A 15205-nucleotide genomic window follows, 5' to 3' on the forward strand; every position below is an offset into this window, starting at 1 on the left:
CGTTTTTCTCCTCCCACAGCTCCTTCTGAACCTTTTAGGCTGGTCACTCCTATATTTAGACCAGGGGGTAGTCCCCTTTCTTTTTTTTTTTTTTTTTTTAAGATTTTATTTATTTATTTGACAGAGATAGAGACAGCCAGCGAGAGAGGGAACACAAGCAGGGGGATTGGGAGAGGAAGAAGCAGGCTCATAGCAGAAGAGCCTGATGTGGGGCTCGATCCCACAATGCCGGGATCACGCCCTGAACCGAAGGCAGACGCTTAACCGCTGTGCCACCCAGGCGCCCCGGGTAGTCCCCTTTCTAGGGCTATCACCCCCTTCACAAAATTATGTTTGTAAACACATAAAATGAGATGCACAGGATTACAAAGGAAGCCACTTAGCAATCGATCCTCATTATTCACGGATTCCATATTTGTGAATTTGCCTACTCGCTGAAATTTGTTTGTAGCCCCCAAATTAACACTCACTGGGCTTTTGTGGTTGTTGGTAGGCGTGCAGATGCTCAGAGCAACAAAAGATTTGACTCACCCAACGTGCACTTTTTCAGCTAGGGTTGAGCAAGATGACACTCTGCCTTCTTGCTTCCGCTCTCATACTGCAAATAAGCATCCTGTCCTCGAACTATTCAGTGCCACGTTTCTTGACATATTTGTAGTTTTAGGGGTGATTTCATTTTTTTTTAAAGATTTATTTCTTTTATTTTAGAGAGAGAGCATGTGAGTTGGGGGGAGGGAGAGAGGGAGAGGGAAAGAATCCTCAAATAGACTCCCCGCTGAGTGCAGACCCCCCCCCCCCCCCAATGCAGGGCTTGATCCCAGGACCCCGAGACCAGGAGTCAGATGCTTAACCCACTGAGCCACCCAGATGCCCCTGATTTCATTGTTTAAAATGACCCCAAGAGAGTTCCTAAGGGCAAGAAGGCTGGGCTGTGCCTTTGTTAGGCTAAGCTTTGTTCAGGCATGCGCTCTAGTGCTGTTGGCTGTGAGTTCAGTGTGAACAGATCACTATAGATTCCATACGATGGGTTTAAACACAAAGCACATAAAATAAGGTTATGGATTGATGGGTTGACGAAAGTTGTAATAAGAGGCTGGCAGGAAGCTGACCCTGTATTTTCTCCAGAAACAAAGGCTCTGTACTCACTAAGTCAGTGTCCACAGTGACTTTACAGAACAAAACTACTACAAATAATAAGAATCAGCCGTATTTTTGAAATAAAGGTTTCAATATTAACATAAAAGTTACCAGTATAATAATACGTGTGCTCCTTCATTAACACACTAATGAAAAAGACCTACGGTGGGTCTCATAACTGTGTTTTCTAAGTAGAGCAGGAGTGACATTTTGAGGTGTGTTAGTTTCTGCTGTGTAACAAAGCACACATACTCAGCAGTTTGCAATACACATTTTTATTTTTTTTTATTTATTTATTTGAGAGAGAGAGAATGCACAAGCAGGGGGAGGGGCAGAGGGAGAGGGAGAAGCAGACTCCCCGCTGAGCAGGGAGCCAGATGCTGGACTCGATCTCAGGACCCTGGGATCATAACCTGAGACAAAGGCAGATGCTTCACCGATGGAGCCACCCAGGTGACCCTGCAGATTCTTTTTTAAATATGAAGTCTTCACCACTTGGAGCACATCTCATTCAGACTTGCCACAGTCCAGTGTTCATTAGCCCCAGGTCGGGAGTGACTGCCATCTTGGAAAATGCGTAATTGACACTGACAACTCCCCCGTCTCTGACTTCAGCTCAGACCTCTTCCCTGAACTCTGTACCTGTGTACCCCCTGCCCAGTGCCACCTCTTTTTCAATGACGTTAGGTTATTTCCTAGTTTTAAAAAGATTGTTGGGTGCCTAGGTGGCTCAGTTGGTCAAGAATCTGCCTTCGGCTTGGGTCATGATCCCAGGATCCTGGGATCAAGCCCCGCATCGGGCTCCCCGCTCAGTGGGGAGCCTGCTTCTCCCTCTCCCTCTGCCTGACGCTCCCCCTGCTTGTGAGCTCTCTCTGTCCGTCAAATAAATAAATAAAGTGTTAAAAAAAAAGATAGTTTGTTATAATTTTTGTTCTTAGTAGCAGCACAGAGCAAAAGTAATTGATTGGGTCAAATATCTGGAAGTCAGGGGAAAAGGGGTTAAAAAATCTTGCTGAAGTATTTGGAAAAGAGCTTTAGAACTCACACAGCCTACAGTGCAGAGGTGAAGATGTGGACTGATATTTGATCAATTGGACTTCATCATAACTTAAAATCTCAGGGCGCCTAGCTGGCTCAGTCGGAAGAGCATATGACTTTCTTTTTTTAAGATTTTATTTATTTGATAGAGAGAGACACAGCGAGAGAGGGAACACAAGCAGGGGGAGTGGGAGAGGGAGAAGCAGACTTCCTACTGAGCAGGGAGCCTGATGTGGGGCTCAATCCCAGGACCCCGGGATCATGACCTGAGCCAAAGGCAGATGCTTAACGACTGAGCCACCCAGGCACCCGGAGCATATGACTCTTGATCTCAGGGTCGTGAATTCAAGCCCCATGTTGGGTGCAGAGATTACTAAAAAAATAAATAAATGAACTAAAAAAAACCCCACTTAATATCTCTGCTTTTCAAAAGACAACATTAGAAAACTGAAACTGAAGACAGGTCACAGATTGGGAGAAAATATTCAAAGTAGATATGCCTGACAGAGACCTGCATCTCTGTCTCTATAAAAAAAACATTTACAGTTCATAAATAAGAAAACAACACCATTTAGGGGCGCCTGGGTGGCACAGCGGTTAAGCGTCTGCCTTCAGCTCAGGGCGTGATCCCGGCGTTATGGGATCGAGCCCCACATCAGGCTCCTCCGCTATGAGCCTGCTTCTTCCTCTCCCACTCCCCCTGCTTGTGTTCCCTCTCTAGGTGGCTGTCTCTATCCTGTCGAATAAATAAACAAAAAATCTTAAAAAAAAAAAGACACACCATTTGAAAAACTAGGTAAAAGACTTGAACAGATTTAATAAAAGATCTACAGGGCCCATAGGTGGCTCAGTCGGTTAAGCGTCTGCCTTCGGCTCAGGTAGTGATCCTGGGATCGAGTCCAGCATCCGGCTCCCTGCTCCTCGGGGAGCCTGCTTCTCCATCTCCCTCTGCCTCTGCCTCTCTCTCTCATGAATAAATAAAACAAAATCTTTAAAAAAGAAGTAGAAGATCTACAGATGGCCAATATGCACATGAGAAAACACTCAACATTATTGGTCAGGACAATGCAAATGACAACCACAATGAGACACCTCTTCACAGCCACCAGAATGTTTAAAATTAAAGACCGCTCATAACAAGTGCTGGTGAGGATGTGGGGCATGTGGGGCCCTCCATGCATTGCTGATGGGAATGCAAAATGGTAGAAAACACTGGAAAACTTTTTGGCAGTTTCTTATAAAGTTAAAACATACACCTAGCATCCATCCCGGCCATCTGCTCCTAGGTGTACCCAAGACAAAAATGTACATCCACGGAAAGACTCGTACGTGAACATGGGATAGCCACTTTATTCATAATGGCCCCCAAAAGTCCAGAGTGTCCCTCAACAGGGAAATGGATAAACTGTGATACATCCATACAATGGGATTCTCAGGAATAAAAAGGATTGCATAAACGTTATATGCAACAACTTGGAATGAATCTCAAAAGCATTATGTTGAGTGAAAGAAGACACAAAAGAGAAAATACTGTGTAATTCATTTCATATGAAATTTTCTTTCTTTCTTTCTTTCTTTCTTTCTTTCTTTCTTTCTTTCTTTCTTTCTTTCTTTCTTTCTTTCTTTCTTTCTTTCTTTCTTTCTTTCTTTCTTTCTCTCCTCCTTTCCTTCTGGGGGTGGGGAGAGAGAGAGAATGTCAAGCAGGCTCCATGCCCAGCGCGGAGCCAGAAGCTGGAGGCTTAGTCTCACAACCCTTAAATCATGACCTGAGGTGAAATCATGAGTTACACACTTAACGACCCAGGCGCCCCCCGCTATGAAATTTTAGAGAAAAAACCAAACAAACAAACAAACTGCGGGAGCATCTGGGTGGCTCAGTCAGTTAAGTGTCTGATTCTTGACCTCAGCACAAGTCTTGATGGCAGCATCATGAGTTCAAGCCCCACACTGGGCTGTGTGCTGAAAAAAGAAAAAGCTCCATGAGAGTGACGGAAAACAGAAAGTGATTGCTTCTGGGGTGGGTGGGAGAGGTATTGACTGGAAAGAGTCATGAAGGAGATTTCTGGGGTGATGGATATATTCTACCAGTTGAGTTCGTCTTCATTCAATGACAGCTGTCCTCGGCTCAAGATGCTTCCACTTATAATTTTTGATGTGGAGCTTTACACCCTCTAGAGAAACCATACTTCGAATCCGGATGAGAATCTTTTCCTGGGCTCGTGATCTGCAGTATGATACAGTCTCATGATGTTAGGCCACAGCTCACAGGCGAGCAATCACGAGGGCAAACAACCACGCTACAGTATTCAATGAACTACGTGAGATGCTCCACACGTGTTGGAAGATACGGCCCAAGTGTTTCAAGCATGGCTAAGCTACGGTTCTCGGCTGGTTAGGTGGATGAAATTTTCAGTTTATGGTATCTTCAATTTAGGATGGGTTTATTGGGGGGCGGAGGTAACCCCATCATAACTCAGGAAAATCTGTAGTGGCTTTTTCTGCAAGAGGAGAGAAGCTTCCTGGAGGAGGTGGCATCTGAGGTCGGCCCCAACTGATACAGAGGAGTTGGCAGGCAAAGGGAGGTGAGCGTTCCTAGCAGGGGGTGGGCCTTGGCAACCGCCAAGTGGCTTGAGTAGGGTTGTTGGATTTAAAAAACTAGGAACAGTTAGGTAGAGGACTAGGTGGTTATATGTCCTGAGGCCTGAGTCCTCTTACTGACTTGTGTCGGACCCCATACAAGCCCTCTTTTCTTTGGTCCTCTCACTTCTCAAGTCTGTCCCTCAGGTAAATGGGCGCAAGCCCCTTGTTCCTTCTGAACTCCCCCGGGCTGGGAGAATCCACCGAATGGCTGAGGAGTGACTGTTCTTTGAGCCAATCGCTGGAGCCTAAAGGCCGTCCTTCCTCCCTCCTCGTGGGCCAATCGCCGCGTTCTCCTTGAGACCAGCCGCTAGAAGACGGCTGTCTAAAGACTTCATGACGTCACATTCAGGATAAACCAATAGCAGCTATTAAGAGGCGGGTTGTTTTGGTGATGGACAGCTCTCTTTCAAGATGTCCGCTTAGCGCGGGGCCCGCCGGGAAGCTTTGAGGCGGTGCTGGGGGGACAGGGGCGGGAACTTCTGGTAGACTTTGCCCAATCATCAGTCGCGGCTCCTGCGATAGACGGGCAGTCTTTCCCATCCCCGTCGACTTAGGGGGGCGGGGCTCTGCACACCAGACTGGGCGGGCCCCTCATCTTTGATGGGCGTCTTCTTTGCCCAATTGGTAAACGACATTCTCAGACGGGCCGCCTCCATTGCCAATGAGATCTCCTGGCGGGGTCATTGTGGGCGGGCCGTGGACCCTCCGGTATAAGGCGGTCCCGGGGGAGTGCGGAGAAAGGGGGGGGTCTCGGCGGCAGGAGGAGGAGTAGGTGCGGGTGAAGATGGCGGCAGCCGAGGCCGCGAACTGCATCATGGAGGTGAGCGCCTCGAGCGCCGTCGGGGGTGGGGGGCGGCTTGGGGGTCGATGTTTTATGCCTCCGTCGTGGGGAAGGGGCTCCGAATGGGCGGATTGGGGCTGAAGGCTCTCAGCCGTACGGAGGGGACGCCGCACGCTCCGGATCCCGGGATACAGTCTGAGGTGCGGGTTTCCTAGCTTTCGGGGGCCTGCGGCACCGGTTCGAGCCGACGGTGTCGTGCCCCCTCCCACGTGGAGGAGGGCTGGGGGCGCTTCCGGCCTGGCCCCCACGTGGCCGCGGCAAGGTGGGTGGGGAGGGGGTGTGCCGTGCCCGGTGGCCCGGCGGGCTCCACGTGCGGGACAAAGGCCCCGCCCCCGGCCGGAGGAGGGGCGCCCGGGGGGGGGGCGGAGAGGAAGCTCCGACCCTCCCTTGGAGGCCCCCTGCTCTCTCCCCCGGGATCGCGACGTAACCCTTGGGTTGGGCTTACTTCGTTCGCTCCGAGAAGTAAAGAGTCTCTCGGGAGGGGCAGTGTATCTCGACCCTCCAAAACCCTGTTCCGGATACCGGGGCATCTGCTTAGGCTTCGGTCCAGGTTTCGTGCAACCCCAGGTTGGGGTTGGAGGAAGAGGAAGAATTGGTTCCCTCCGGACCCCCGTTTTCCTGTCCCTGGATTCTCCCCTGCCCGTGGCTTTGGGAGCTGGGGGGATGGGGCATGCCCCTGTGACCTCCCTCTGGGTGGTGGGGGGGCCTCTAGTTGAAGGAGATCCTTCCCGATAAGGCGTCGTGCACCCCCTTGTGGCCATTTCTGGGTGTGTGGGAGGGACATCTTTTTCATGGGGCGTGTCCCAAAGCCCACCTCCCCTTTGGAGCCCTCCCGGGCGAGGGGAGAGGCTCTGCTGGGAAGAGGATGTGGGGAATATAAGCTACGAGCATTACCTCCTATTGGGGACCTTTCTCTCCCCGGCGCATATGCGAAGGTGGGAGATGACTTCTCCCTTCCTGAAGCCCTATTTGAGGGTCCTGAGCATGGAGGCTTGAAATGGTTTCCTTAGAGGTTTGGTTCTTGTGCAGCCTTGTGGGGTTGGCTCAGGTGCTGTTTCAAGACCGCTTGGGACTTGCTTGGTCGTGGTATTAGTGGTATTGAGAAATGGGTCCCAGTGGGAAATCCCCTTACCAGTCACCCTTTATAGGTGTCCTCACTGGCTTGGGAGGATGGGGGCGGGGCTTGGGGTTCGTGGGTCCGGTCTGTGACTTCGTGCTTCTTGGGGCCTGAAGGGTGGTCACATCTGGAAGAGATATAATATGATGGGGCCTGTGTACTCCTGCCTCTCACCTTGTATCATTGGGGGGCAGGCAGCTCCCAGGGGTCACTCCAGTGACTCCCATCCACCTGGGCTCTCCTGGGCCAGGGTCTGTATAGGTGGAGGAAATTTCTTTCTTAGAGGTTGCCTCAGGACTTGGCCCCACACTCCAGGTGGGTTTTGGGCCTGGGTAATGATGGGTTTGAGGGTCCAGAGTCTGGCCTCCTCCCTGGGACTCTACCTTCCTGGGAAGAAGGTACTAAGCTAGGAGATTGGCTCCAGCTGGCTTTGTTTGGGGCTTCCTGAGTCCAAGGCAGGAGCTAGGGGTCACGGTGCCAACTCTGGTGGGGGTGTCTGTGTGCCACACCTCCTTTCTGGAATTCTCTGAGACAAGAGACTTGTTTGTAGAGGTGGCAGATGCCCAGTGGATACATCCTGCCAGTGCCCCCTCCCCCGGCTACTCATGACACCCCAGGATGGGGGTGTGTGTCAGGAAGTGTCACCTAATCTGGGGGGATTAGAGAATGAGGGGGAGCGACAGCTGGCAGTGCCCGTGTGCCTGGCGGATGCCAGTTCCTCTGGCCTGGATGGGGGAGGTGTGTATGGTCAGGTGCCTGGCTGGAGAGGGACAGCGTGGGGGCGGGCCACCATCTCTCCAGCCATAGCTGGGACAGAACCCCTTCTCTTCTCCCCCCACTTCTCCCACCCCTTTTAAAAACAGCCCTGCCTCTTTACTTGCTCCCTCTGCCACCACTCCCCTCCAAGGAAAAGGAAAATTGTAGGAAACACCCCCTCCCCTGTGAGCTGGGGTCCCCTGGCCTGGCCCTCCCCTAGCCACTCCCAGTAGCTAATCCTGTCTCCCTGTTACTCTCTCCTAGAATTTTGTAGCCACCTTGGCTAATGGGATGAGCCTCCAGCCGCCTCTTGAAGAAGTAAATATCCTTTTGTGAGACCCTTCCCCACATAAATATATCTTGCCACATATCAGGCCCTTTCTAGCAGTCTAAACATGATTCCTCTTGCTTCAAACCAGTTTACCCTGTGCCCCCAAACCGTTAGTACAAACCCCCTGCAGGTTTGTGGCTCCCATCTGGCCTCCCCAAATACTGTGGCTACTTCCTTAACTCCATTTCCAGCCCCCCCTTTGCCCTTCCCGTGTCTGCCCCAATTCTGCCTTCCCCCCCCACCCCCACCCCCAGCTGTGGGCTGAGCTAGAGACGGGGGCAGAGAGACTGGAGAGATGGTAGGCGTGGCTGAGGTATCGGGGTACTCCCCTGGATGGTGCTCTGGGGGGGGTCCTGGAAGAGGAAAGGGGTTGTAAGGTTTTGGGGTTTGGGGGGAGACGGGGCTGTAGGGTTGCCATTGTATGATTTTGGGGGGTCTGTTCTCCAGGGAGAAGTAGGGACCTGGAGTTTTAAGAGGCCTTGGAGAGCCCTCAGATTTGACCCATGCTCCCATCTACCCCCTTCCAGGTCTCCTGTGGCCAGGCGGAAAGCAGCGAGAAGCCCAATGCTGAGGACATGACGTCCAAAGATTACTACTTTGATTCCTATGCTCACTTTGGCATTCATGAGGTGAGTATGAACAGCTCCTAAAGCAGCTGAATCTTGAGGGGGTTAATGTTGGGGAGGGCTGGGACTTAATTTCCCACGCATGCGCACTGCCTCCCCTGGCAGCGAGCCTGGCCGCCCCTCTGGGTGTGAGGCACACACCCCGGGGTCGCCTCTCCCAGCCGTTGCCTTGGAGACGGAGCTTAGCCTGGCGCTCTTGGGAGGCTGGGGTGGGAGCGCAGCCCAGCCTGCCTGAGACTTCAGCCGGAGGTCAAGGCCTGCCGGTCTCTGCCGCCCTCTAGTGGCTGGCGGTGGGACTGCCCCCCCCCAGCGGCTCCCGCCGCTGTGCCCTGGCTTCTGGACCCTTTCGCACCGAGGTCCCAGAAAGCCGTCGGGATGGGATTCTGAGGATTTTTTTCTTTTTCTTTCTCTTCTTTTTTTCCTTTTGCTGAGACCTCTTCTTTTCTAAATTGTAAAATATACATAACAAAATTTACCTTTAAGTTCAGGGGCACTAAGTTCTGGGTAAAGCCAAGGATCACTGGGGCTTGGGAGGCGATGGTAGAATCAGGCCAAGGCGGGAGGGAGTTTAGTCCATCGGTCTGATTTTACAAATAGGGAAACTGAGGCATGTGGGACGGAAATGACTTGTTCCAAGGGGACTAAGGAAGTGGGAGGACTGAGCTATAGCTCTTCAAACTGCCAGTGTGTCAGAGGCCAGGGCACCCCATTTTCCAGCGGGGCACATGGGCTCCCTCACGGCATGTTTGTACCTTGTGCCCCCACCTCCCCATCCAGGAGATGCTGAAAGATGAGGTGCGCACCCTCACATACCGAAACTCCATGTTTCACAACCGGCACCTCTTCAAGGATAAGGTGGTGCTGGACGTGGGCTCCGGCACGGGGATCCTGTGTATGTTTGCTGCCAAGGCTGGGGCCCGCAAGGTCATTGGGGTGAGTGTCCTGGGTAGGTGGGTGGGCCAGGGCCTGGGGATGGAGAGGGGCCCCTTAGGGCTCAGGGATTGGATGGAGGGGACTGGGAGCGGAGGGTGGGAGTGGGGGGGTCTTACCCTCCCTTCTTCCTGGGCCCCCAGATCGAGTGTTCCAGTATCTCTGATTATGCGGTGAAGATCGTCAAAGCCAACAAGTTAGACCATGGTGAGCCCAGGAAGAGAATGGGTTTGTGGGGATGGAATGGGTGATTTCCCGCTTCCCCGGGGCCCCTGGCAGTGGGGTGGGGGCCGTCACTGAGCACACGTTCAGCCGTTCCTCCCGCCCCAGGCTCCGAGCTGAGAATCCCACCTTCTCAGAACCTTCTCCGAACAATGGGTAGTGGCAAGCGTGCTGTGCCGGTTTAGAAACTGAGCGGCAAAGCCGCGAGCTTAGCGCCTCGCTCGTCCAGCACAGGCGCAAGAAGCAGTTTTTAGTTTGCAGAGGCATGGGGTTGACACCTGAGGGTCCGTGGTGAGAAGTCTCTCAGCCACCCTTCTACGTTCAGCCCACATTCCCTTCCAGAGAAGTCTGCAGCCGCGAGCACGTACACGTGTCAGTGTTTTCACGCTCGCGTGCGTGTCTGGTACATAAATAGCATTTCCCGCAGCCTTTTGTCCTCCTTCCACCTGCTCGTCGTGTAGTTCCACACATTTCCACACACGAGAGGCTCTTGCTCTTTCAGTGATCTTGCTCTTTTCGGTGACCGCCATCGCCTGCTTTCTTAATCAGGCTCCTAGGGGTGGGCCTCCCAGCAGCCCCTGAGATGTTCGTCCCTCACCCACAATGTCACTTCACGTATGCACTGTTGTATCTGGGAGGTCAGTTTACTAAAGGAGGGTTGCTTGGGTCAGAAAGGCCAGTTGTGTGGGTGTTGCCACATGGCTTTTGAGTTCCCACCTGCCGGGTTCCGGGGCAGAGAACGTGGGAAAATGGTGGCTCTTCCACAGTGACTTTTTTTTCCCCCTAAGATTTATTTATTTATTTGTTCATTCATTCATTCATTCATTCATTCATAGAGTGCGGGGACGGGGAGAGAGAGGGAGAATCTCAGGCAGACTCCATCCACACCAAGCGTGGAGCCCAGCACAGGGCTCGATCCCACGACCCTGAGATCACGACCTGAGTCGAAACCAAGAGTCGGATGCTTCACTGACTGAGCCATCCAGGCGCCCCTGAAGTGATTTTTTTTTAAGAGTTTATATATATGTAAATATATATATAAAGAGAGATTAGTATAATCACCCCCCCCCCGGTACCTACCACTGAGCTTTAAATATCTCCATTTGAAGCAAATTTGAACCATGACGTCCTTTGTCCTGTAAATACTGCTGTGTGTGTGTGTGTGTAATAGAGCCTTTCAGAAAACATGATCATGCTATTAACGACAAAGTCCATCTAATACGTAATCCATACACCATTTTCTGCTTCTGCCTTAAAAATATCCAGAGTGATGAATAAATTTTAAAACTGAGTTGACAGGGGCGCCTGGCTGGCGTGATCTGTAGAGTGTGTGACTCTTGATCTCGGGGTTGTGAGTTCGCGCCCCATGCCGGGCATAGAGATTACTTAAAAAAAAAAGAAAAAGTACAAAACCAAACCAAACCAAAAACCCCTGAGTTCGAAGTGTGGCTTCAGCTAGCAGAGTTCTTTGAAGATGCCCAAATGCAGCTCCCAGCCTTTCCTTGAGGAGGCGGGGGCGGCTCTGGTGGGGTCCCCGGGGGAGGCAAGCAGACAGGTCTCCGCAGGGCTGGTCGCATGTGCCTGTCTCTGCCCCGCAGTGGTGACCATCATCAAGGGGAAGGTGGAGGAGGTGGAGCTTCCGGTGGAGAAGGTGGACATCATCATCAGCGAGTGGATGGGCTACTGCCTTTTCTACGAGTCAATGCTCAACACTGTGCTCTACGCCCGAGACAAATGGCTGGTGAGGCCCCCGGCGGGGTGGGAGCAGCTCACGCGGCGTGAGCAGGCGGGGCTCCTTCGGCCACGTGTTGAGCACCTATCAGCTGGGGTCTGGGCAGAAAACCAGAAGCCATGCTAGATATTTCCCCAAAGGGGACTTCATGCAGGGGATTGGCTGCCTAGATGTTGGAGGGCCCAAAGCCAGAATGGGAGGTAACAGGCACCAGGAGCTAGACAGTGACAAGGAGACAGTGTCAGGAGGTGGGCGGTGCTGGGAAGAAGACCATGGCAGGGCAGAAGGATGGGGAGAGGCCAGAGGGCCATGGTTCCAGGCGCTCAGATCTGAGCCGGCCTCCCAGGGGGAGGTGACCGAGACCTGAACAAGGGGTAGGAGCTGCATGAGATCTGGGGCCAAGAGCATCTGGGCAGAGGAACTGGTGCAAAGGTCCTGGGGCAGGAGTGTTCTTACTGTGTGCTGAGGAACAGCAGGGAGTGGGCTGAGGGTCTGGAAGAACAGTAGAAGGGAAAGGGGTGGAGGGGCCTGAGCACCCCCTGATACTTTAGTTTTCCTCTCAGAGGAGCCAGGGAGGGTTCTGCAGATGCTTCAGAACCCGTGAAGGACAGGTCTGAGACAGGTGCTCCTGGATGCTTCCTGGCAGCCGCATGGGGAATAGATGCAGGCTCGAGGGCGGAAGCCAGGAACCAGCGAGGAGGCCATCGTAGGAGTCCAGGTGGCTCAGACCAGGGTGGAGATAGCGTGTGTGGGTAGAGACCGAAGTTGTCAAGGTTTGTGGGTAGTGTTCCAAGGCCTTTCATCCTTTACACCCTCCCCCTCCCCCTCGGCAGGCCCCCGATGGCCTCATCTTCCCGGACCGAGCCACGCTGTATGTGACAGCCATCGAAGACCGGCAGTACAAAGACTACAAGATTCACTGTGAGCTCAGGGGGGCCCCCAGGAGCTCAGGGGGGCAGGGCAGGCTTGGCCTGCATGCCGCTGATGGGCTCACCCCTCCTCCCTGCCTGCCTCCCCAGGGTGGGAGAACGTGTACGGCTTTGACATGTCTTGCATCAAAGATGTGGCCATCAAGGAGCCCCTGGTGGATGTGGTGGACCCCAAGCAGCTGGTCACCAACGCCTGCCTCATAAAGGTGAAGGGGGGTGTGTGGCCAGGTGTCCCCAGGGTTGGAACCAAGGAAGGGCCAGCTGACGCTGAGCAAAGATGGCAGGTCACCCAGTGTTTGCTTGAGGCCTGGGAGTCTCACCTGTCGGCCAGAGGTGGCGCTAGAGGCCCGAGAAGCCACCTCGTCCTTTAAAAAGCTTCATGAGCCAAGCCCCGCGAGTGGTTCCAGGCGCCGTGGCAAGCGAGACCGAACTGGCTGGCACTGCTCTGGGGGGACTCATTCCAGGGGGGCACCCCTGAGCCAGGCAGCTGAGCCCCTTGGCCCGCGCTCCAGATGCGGGAAGCCCAGGGCCCCAAGCGAGCTGATACGCACCTGGGCCGCTGATAAAGAATGACCATGACTGCGATCGGTTCTTGAGCCCCTCGGTGTCCGCGTGGGGAGCCGGACCCCGGGGTGAACCCTAGAATTGGGCTGCGAGAGGCGGCCCAGCCCTGGTGGAGGAGGAGGAGGAGGAAGTCTGGAGCGAGTGAAGACAGGAGCTGCGAGGGCGGGTGCCAGGGAGCTGTCGGAGGGATTTTGAGCAGGAGTTTGACATGATCTGGCGGACAGTGTTTTAAAATCGTCACACTGGCTGATAGGTCAAGTAAGGGGCTGGGGTGAGGGTGGGGGGGCAGCAGTAGGGAGCCCGGTGAAGAGGCCCCTGCCGTGGAGAAGGGGCAGCGGGCGATTCCCCGAAGCAGAGGTAGTAGCTCTAGAAGGAGAACCGCCCGGTGGGCTTTGGACGTCGCGAGAAGGGCGCGGGACCCAGGCTCGGACCCCCGGGCTTTCCTGCGCCCGCTGGGCTGGGCGTTGGGGAGTGGGGCTCACGGGGCCTGTCCCGCAGGAGGTGGACATCTACACCGTCAAGGTGGAAGACCTGACCTTCACCTCCCCCTTCTGCCTGCAAGTGAAGCGGAATGACTACGTGCACGCGCTCGTGGCCTATTTCAACATCGAGTTCACGCGCTGCCACAAGAGGACGGGCTTCTCCACCAGTGAGCCTGGCGCCGGGCCTGGGGGAGGGGGGCACGGAACAGGAACCGGCCGGGGGGGGGTGGGCCGGGGGGCCACGGAGGACTCCTGTTGTGACACCGGCTCTGCCGGCTTACCTGGGCGTGTCATGCCTCAGTTTCCCCACCCGCGAAACAGTAAACAACAGTCCCTCTCCCGGGCTTGATGAGAGTGAAGGGATTCAGGTCCTGGAGGGGCCAGGCCGAGGCCCAGGGTGGGGGCTGGGCAGGAGGCCCCGGGGCTGGCTGTGTCCCGGCTGACCCGACTGCACCCCCAGGCCCCGAGTCCCCCTACACGCACTGGAAGCAGACCGTGTTCTACATGGAGGACTACCTGACGGTGAAGACAGGCGAGGAGATTTTTGGCACCATCGGCATGCGGCCCAATGCCAAGAATAATGTGAGGCGCTGGGGGGGCTTGCGGGGGTGGTTGGCTGGCTCAGGAGGGACACCGCTGCCTGTTCTGGGGCCCCAGCAGCCCTCCGCTGGGTTGAGTCTGACCCCTGGGGCGACCCCAAGTGGATGGGAGGACAGAGGGTCTGGAGCCTGGAGTCCAGGGCGGGGGCCTGGGCTAGAAGTGTGGGCACGGGACTCGGTGATCCTTTCAGGATGCTTGTCCCTGTCTGGAGGCGACATTTTGGGCTCTCAGAACTGGAGAAAGATGCTAGTGGCATCTTGCGCAGGACAGTGAAGAAGCCTTGACTCTGGCCCCAAATGTCAGTAGTACAGAGCTTGGGAAACCCCAGACTAAAGAGACAGAGAGAGAGGCCCAGAGCAGCAGAGGAAGCTGGGAGCCTGGGCTGAGGTGGGGGGGACTGAGAGCAGAAGTCCTCAAGGTTATAGGCGACTTTGGCCCGAGCCTTTCCAGGGAGTGCTGGGGGGTGGGGAGCATGGAGCGAGGCCTGGCTTCCAGGAAGCCTGGGAGCTGAGGACGTGCAGACACGGGTTGGGACCAGTGAGTGTTGCCGTGGAGGAGGAAGTGTGCTGGAAGAGAGATTTGCTGCTTAGAAAAGAGGGAAGGAGTAACTGCTTTACTGATGAGAATGGTTCTGATGGGGAACAATCCTTATGCAAGAGACAGAGCAGCTGAGCTCTGCCCTGGAGGGGTGGGCTTGGCTGGGTTCCAGGTGCCCTTTCGGGTGTTGCGGGAGCCGCGGCTGGGAGTCGGGGTTGAGAGCAGATGCTGGGGGTGGGACCAGCACCGTGGAGTCTCCCATCCTGGATGGGGGGTCTCCGGGGAGCGTGGGAGGTGGCTGGGGGCGCCTCCTGCCGTGGCCTCCTGACTCGGACGGTTCCAGACCTCTGCCTGTCCCGTGTCCAGTCCCCCTCACATCTGCCCTCTCCCCACAGCGCGACCTGGACTTCACCATTGATCTGGACTTCAAGGGCCAGCTGTGCGAGCTGTCCTGCTCCACTGACTACCGGATGCGCTGAGGCGGCGCCCGGCTTCTCCCACCCTGGCCGGGCCGGCCCTGCAAGGGGCCCAGGGGCTGCGGCATTCTTAGGCAGTTTGGGGGCTCCCCCTTCCTCTCCTTCCCTCCCTCAGAAGGGGGTTTTAGGGGTCTGGGCTGGGGCGGGGCACATCGTGACTGTGTTTTTCATAACTTATGTTTTTATATGGTTGCATTTACGCCAATAAATCCTCAGCTGGGATGGCTCGGCTTCCTGGGGGGCAAAG

At 54.7% G+C, this 15205-nt stretch overlaps 1 protein-coding gene across 2 annotated transcripts; it reads left to right on the forward strand.

Annotated features, from left to right (window-relative positions):
- Positions 1-5495: 5495 nt before the first annotated feature.
- On the forward strand, positions 5496-15180 carry PRMT1 (protein arginine methyltransferase 1). Of its 2 annotated transcripts, XM_045772250.2 has the most exons (11): positions 5538-5635; positions 7794-7847; positions 8388-8489; positions 9264-9419; positions 9560-9623; positions 11237-11379; positions 12204-12291; positions 12390-12505; positions 13362-13512; positions 13806-13927; positions 14878-15180. In XM_045772250.2, exons 1-11 carry the CDS (start codon positions 5600-5602, stop codon positions 14959-14961), a joined length of 1116 nt encoding a protein of 371 aa, XP_045628206.1. In that variant the 5' UTR covers positions 5538-5599; the 3' UTR covers positions 14962-15180. The 2 variants fall into 2 exon arrangements, with proteins under 2 accessions (XP_045628207.1, XP_045628206.1); XM_045772251.2 differs by lacking the exon at positions 7794-7847 and having other exon boundaries at positions 5496-5635.
- Positions 15181-15205: the final 25 nt, after the last annotated feature.

The sequence above is a fragment of the Ursus americanus genome, chromosome 21 (genome assembly GCF_024610735.1).
Source record: "Ursus americanus isolate L20-20 chromosome 21, mUrsAme1.1.p, whole genome shotgun sequence".
In the NCBI taxonomy this organism is placed as follows: domain Eukaryota; kingdom Metazoa; phylum Chordata; class Mammalia; order Carnivora; family Ursidae; genus Ursus; species Ursus americanus.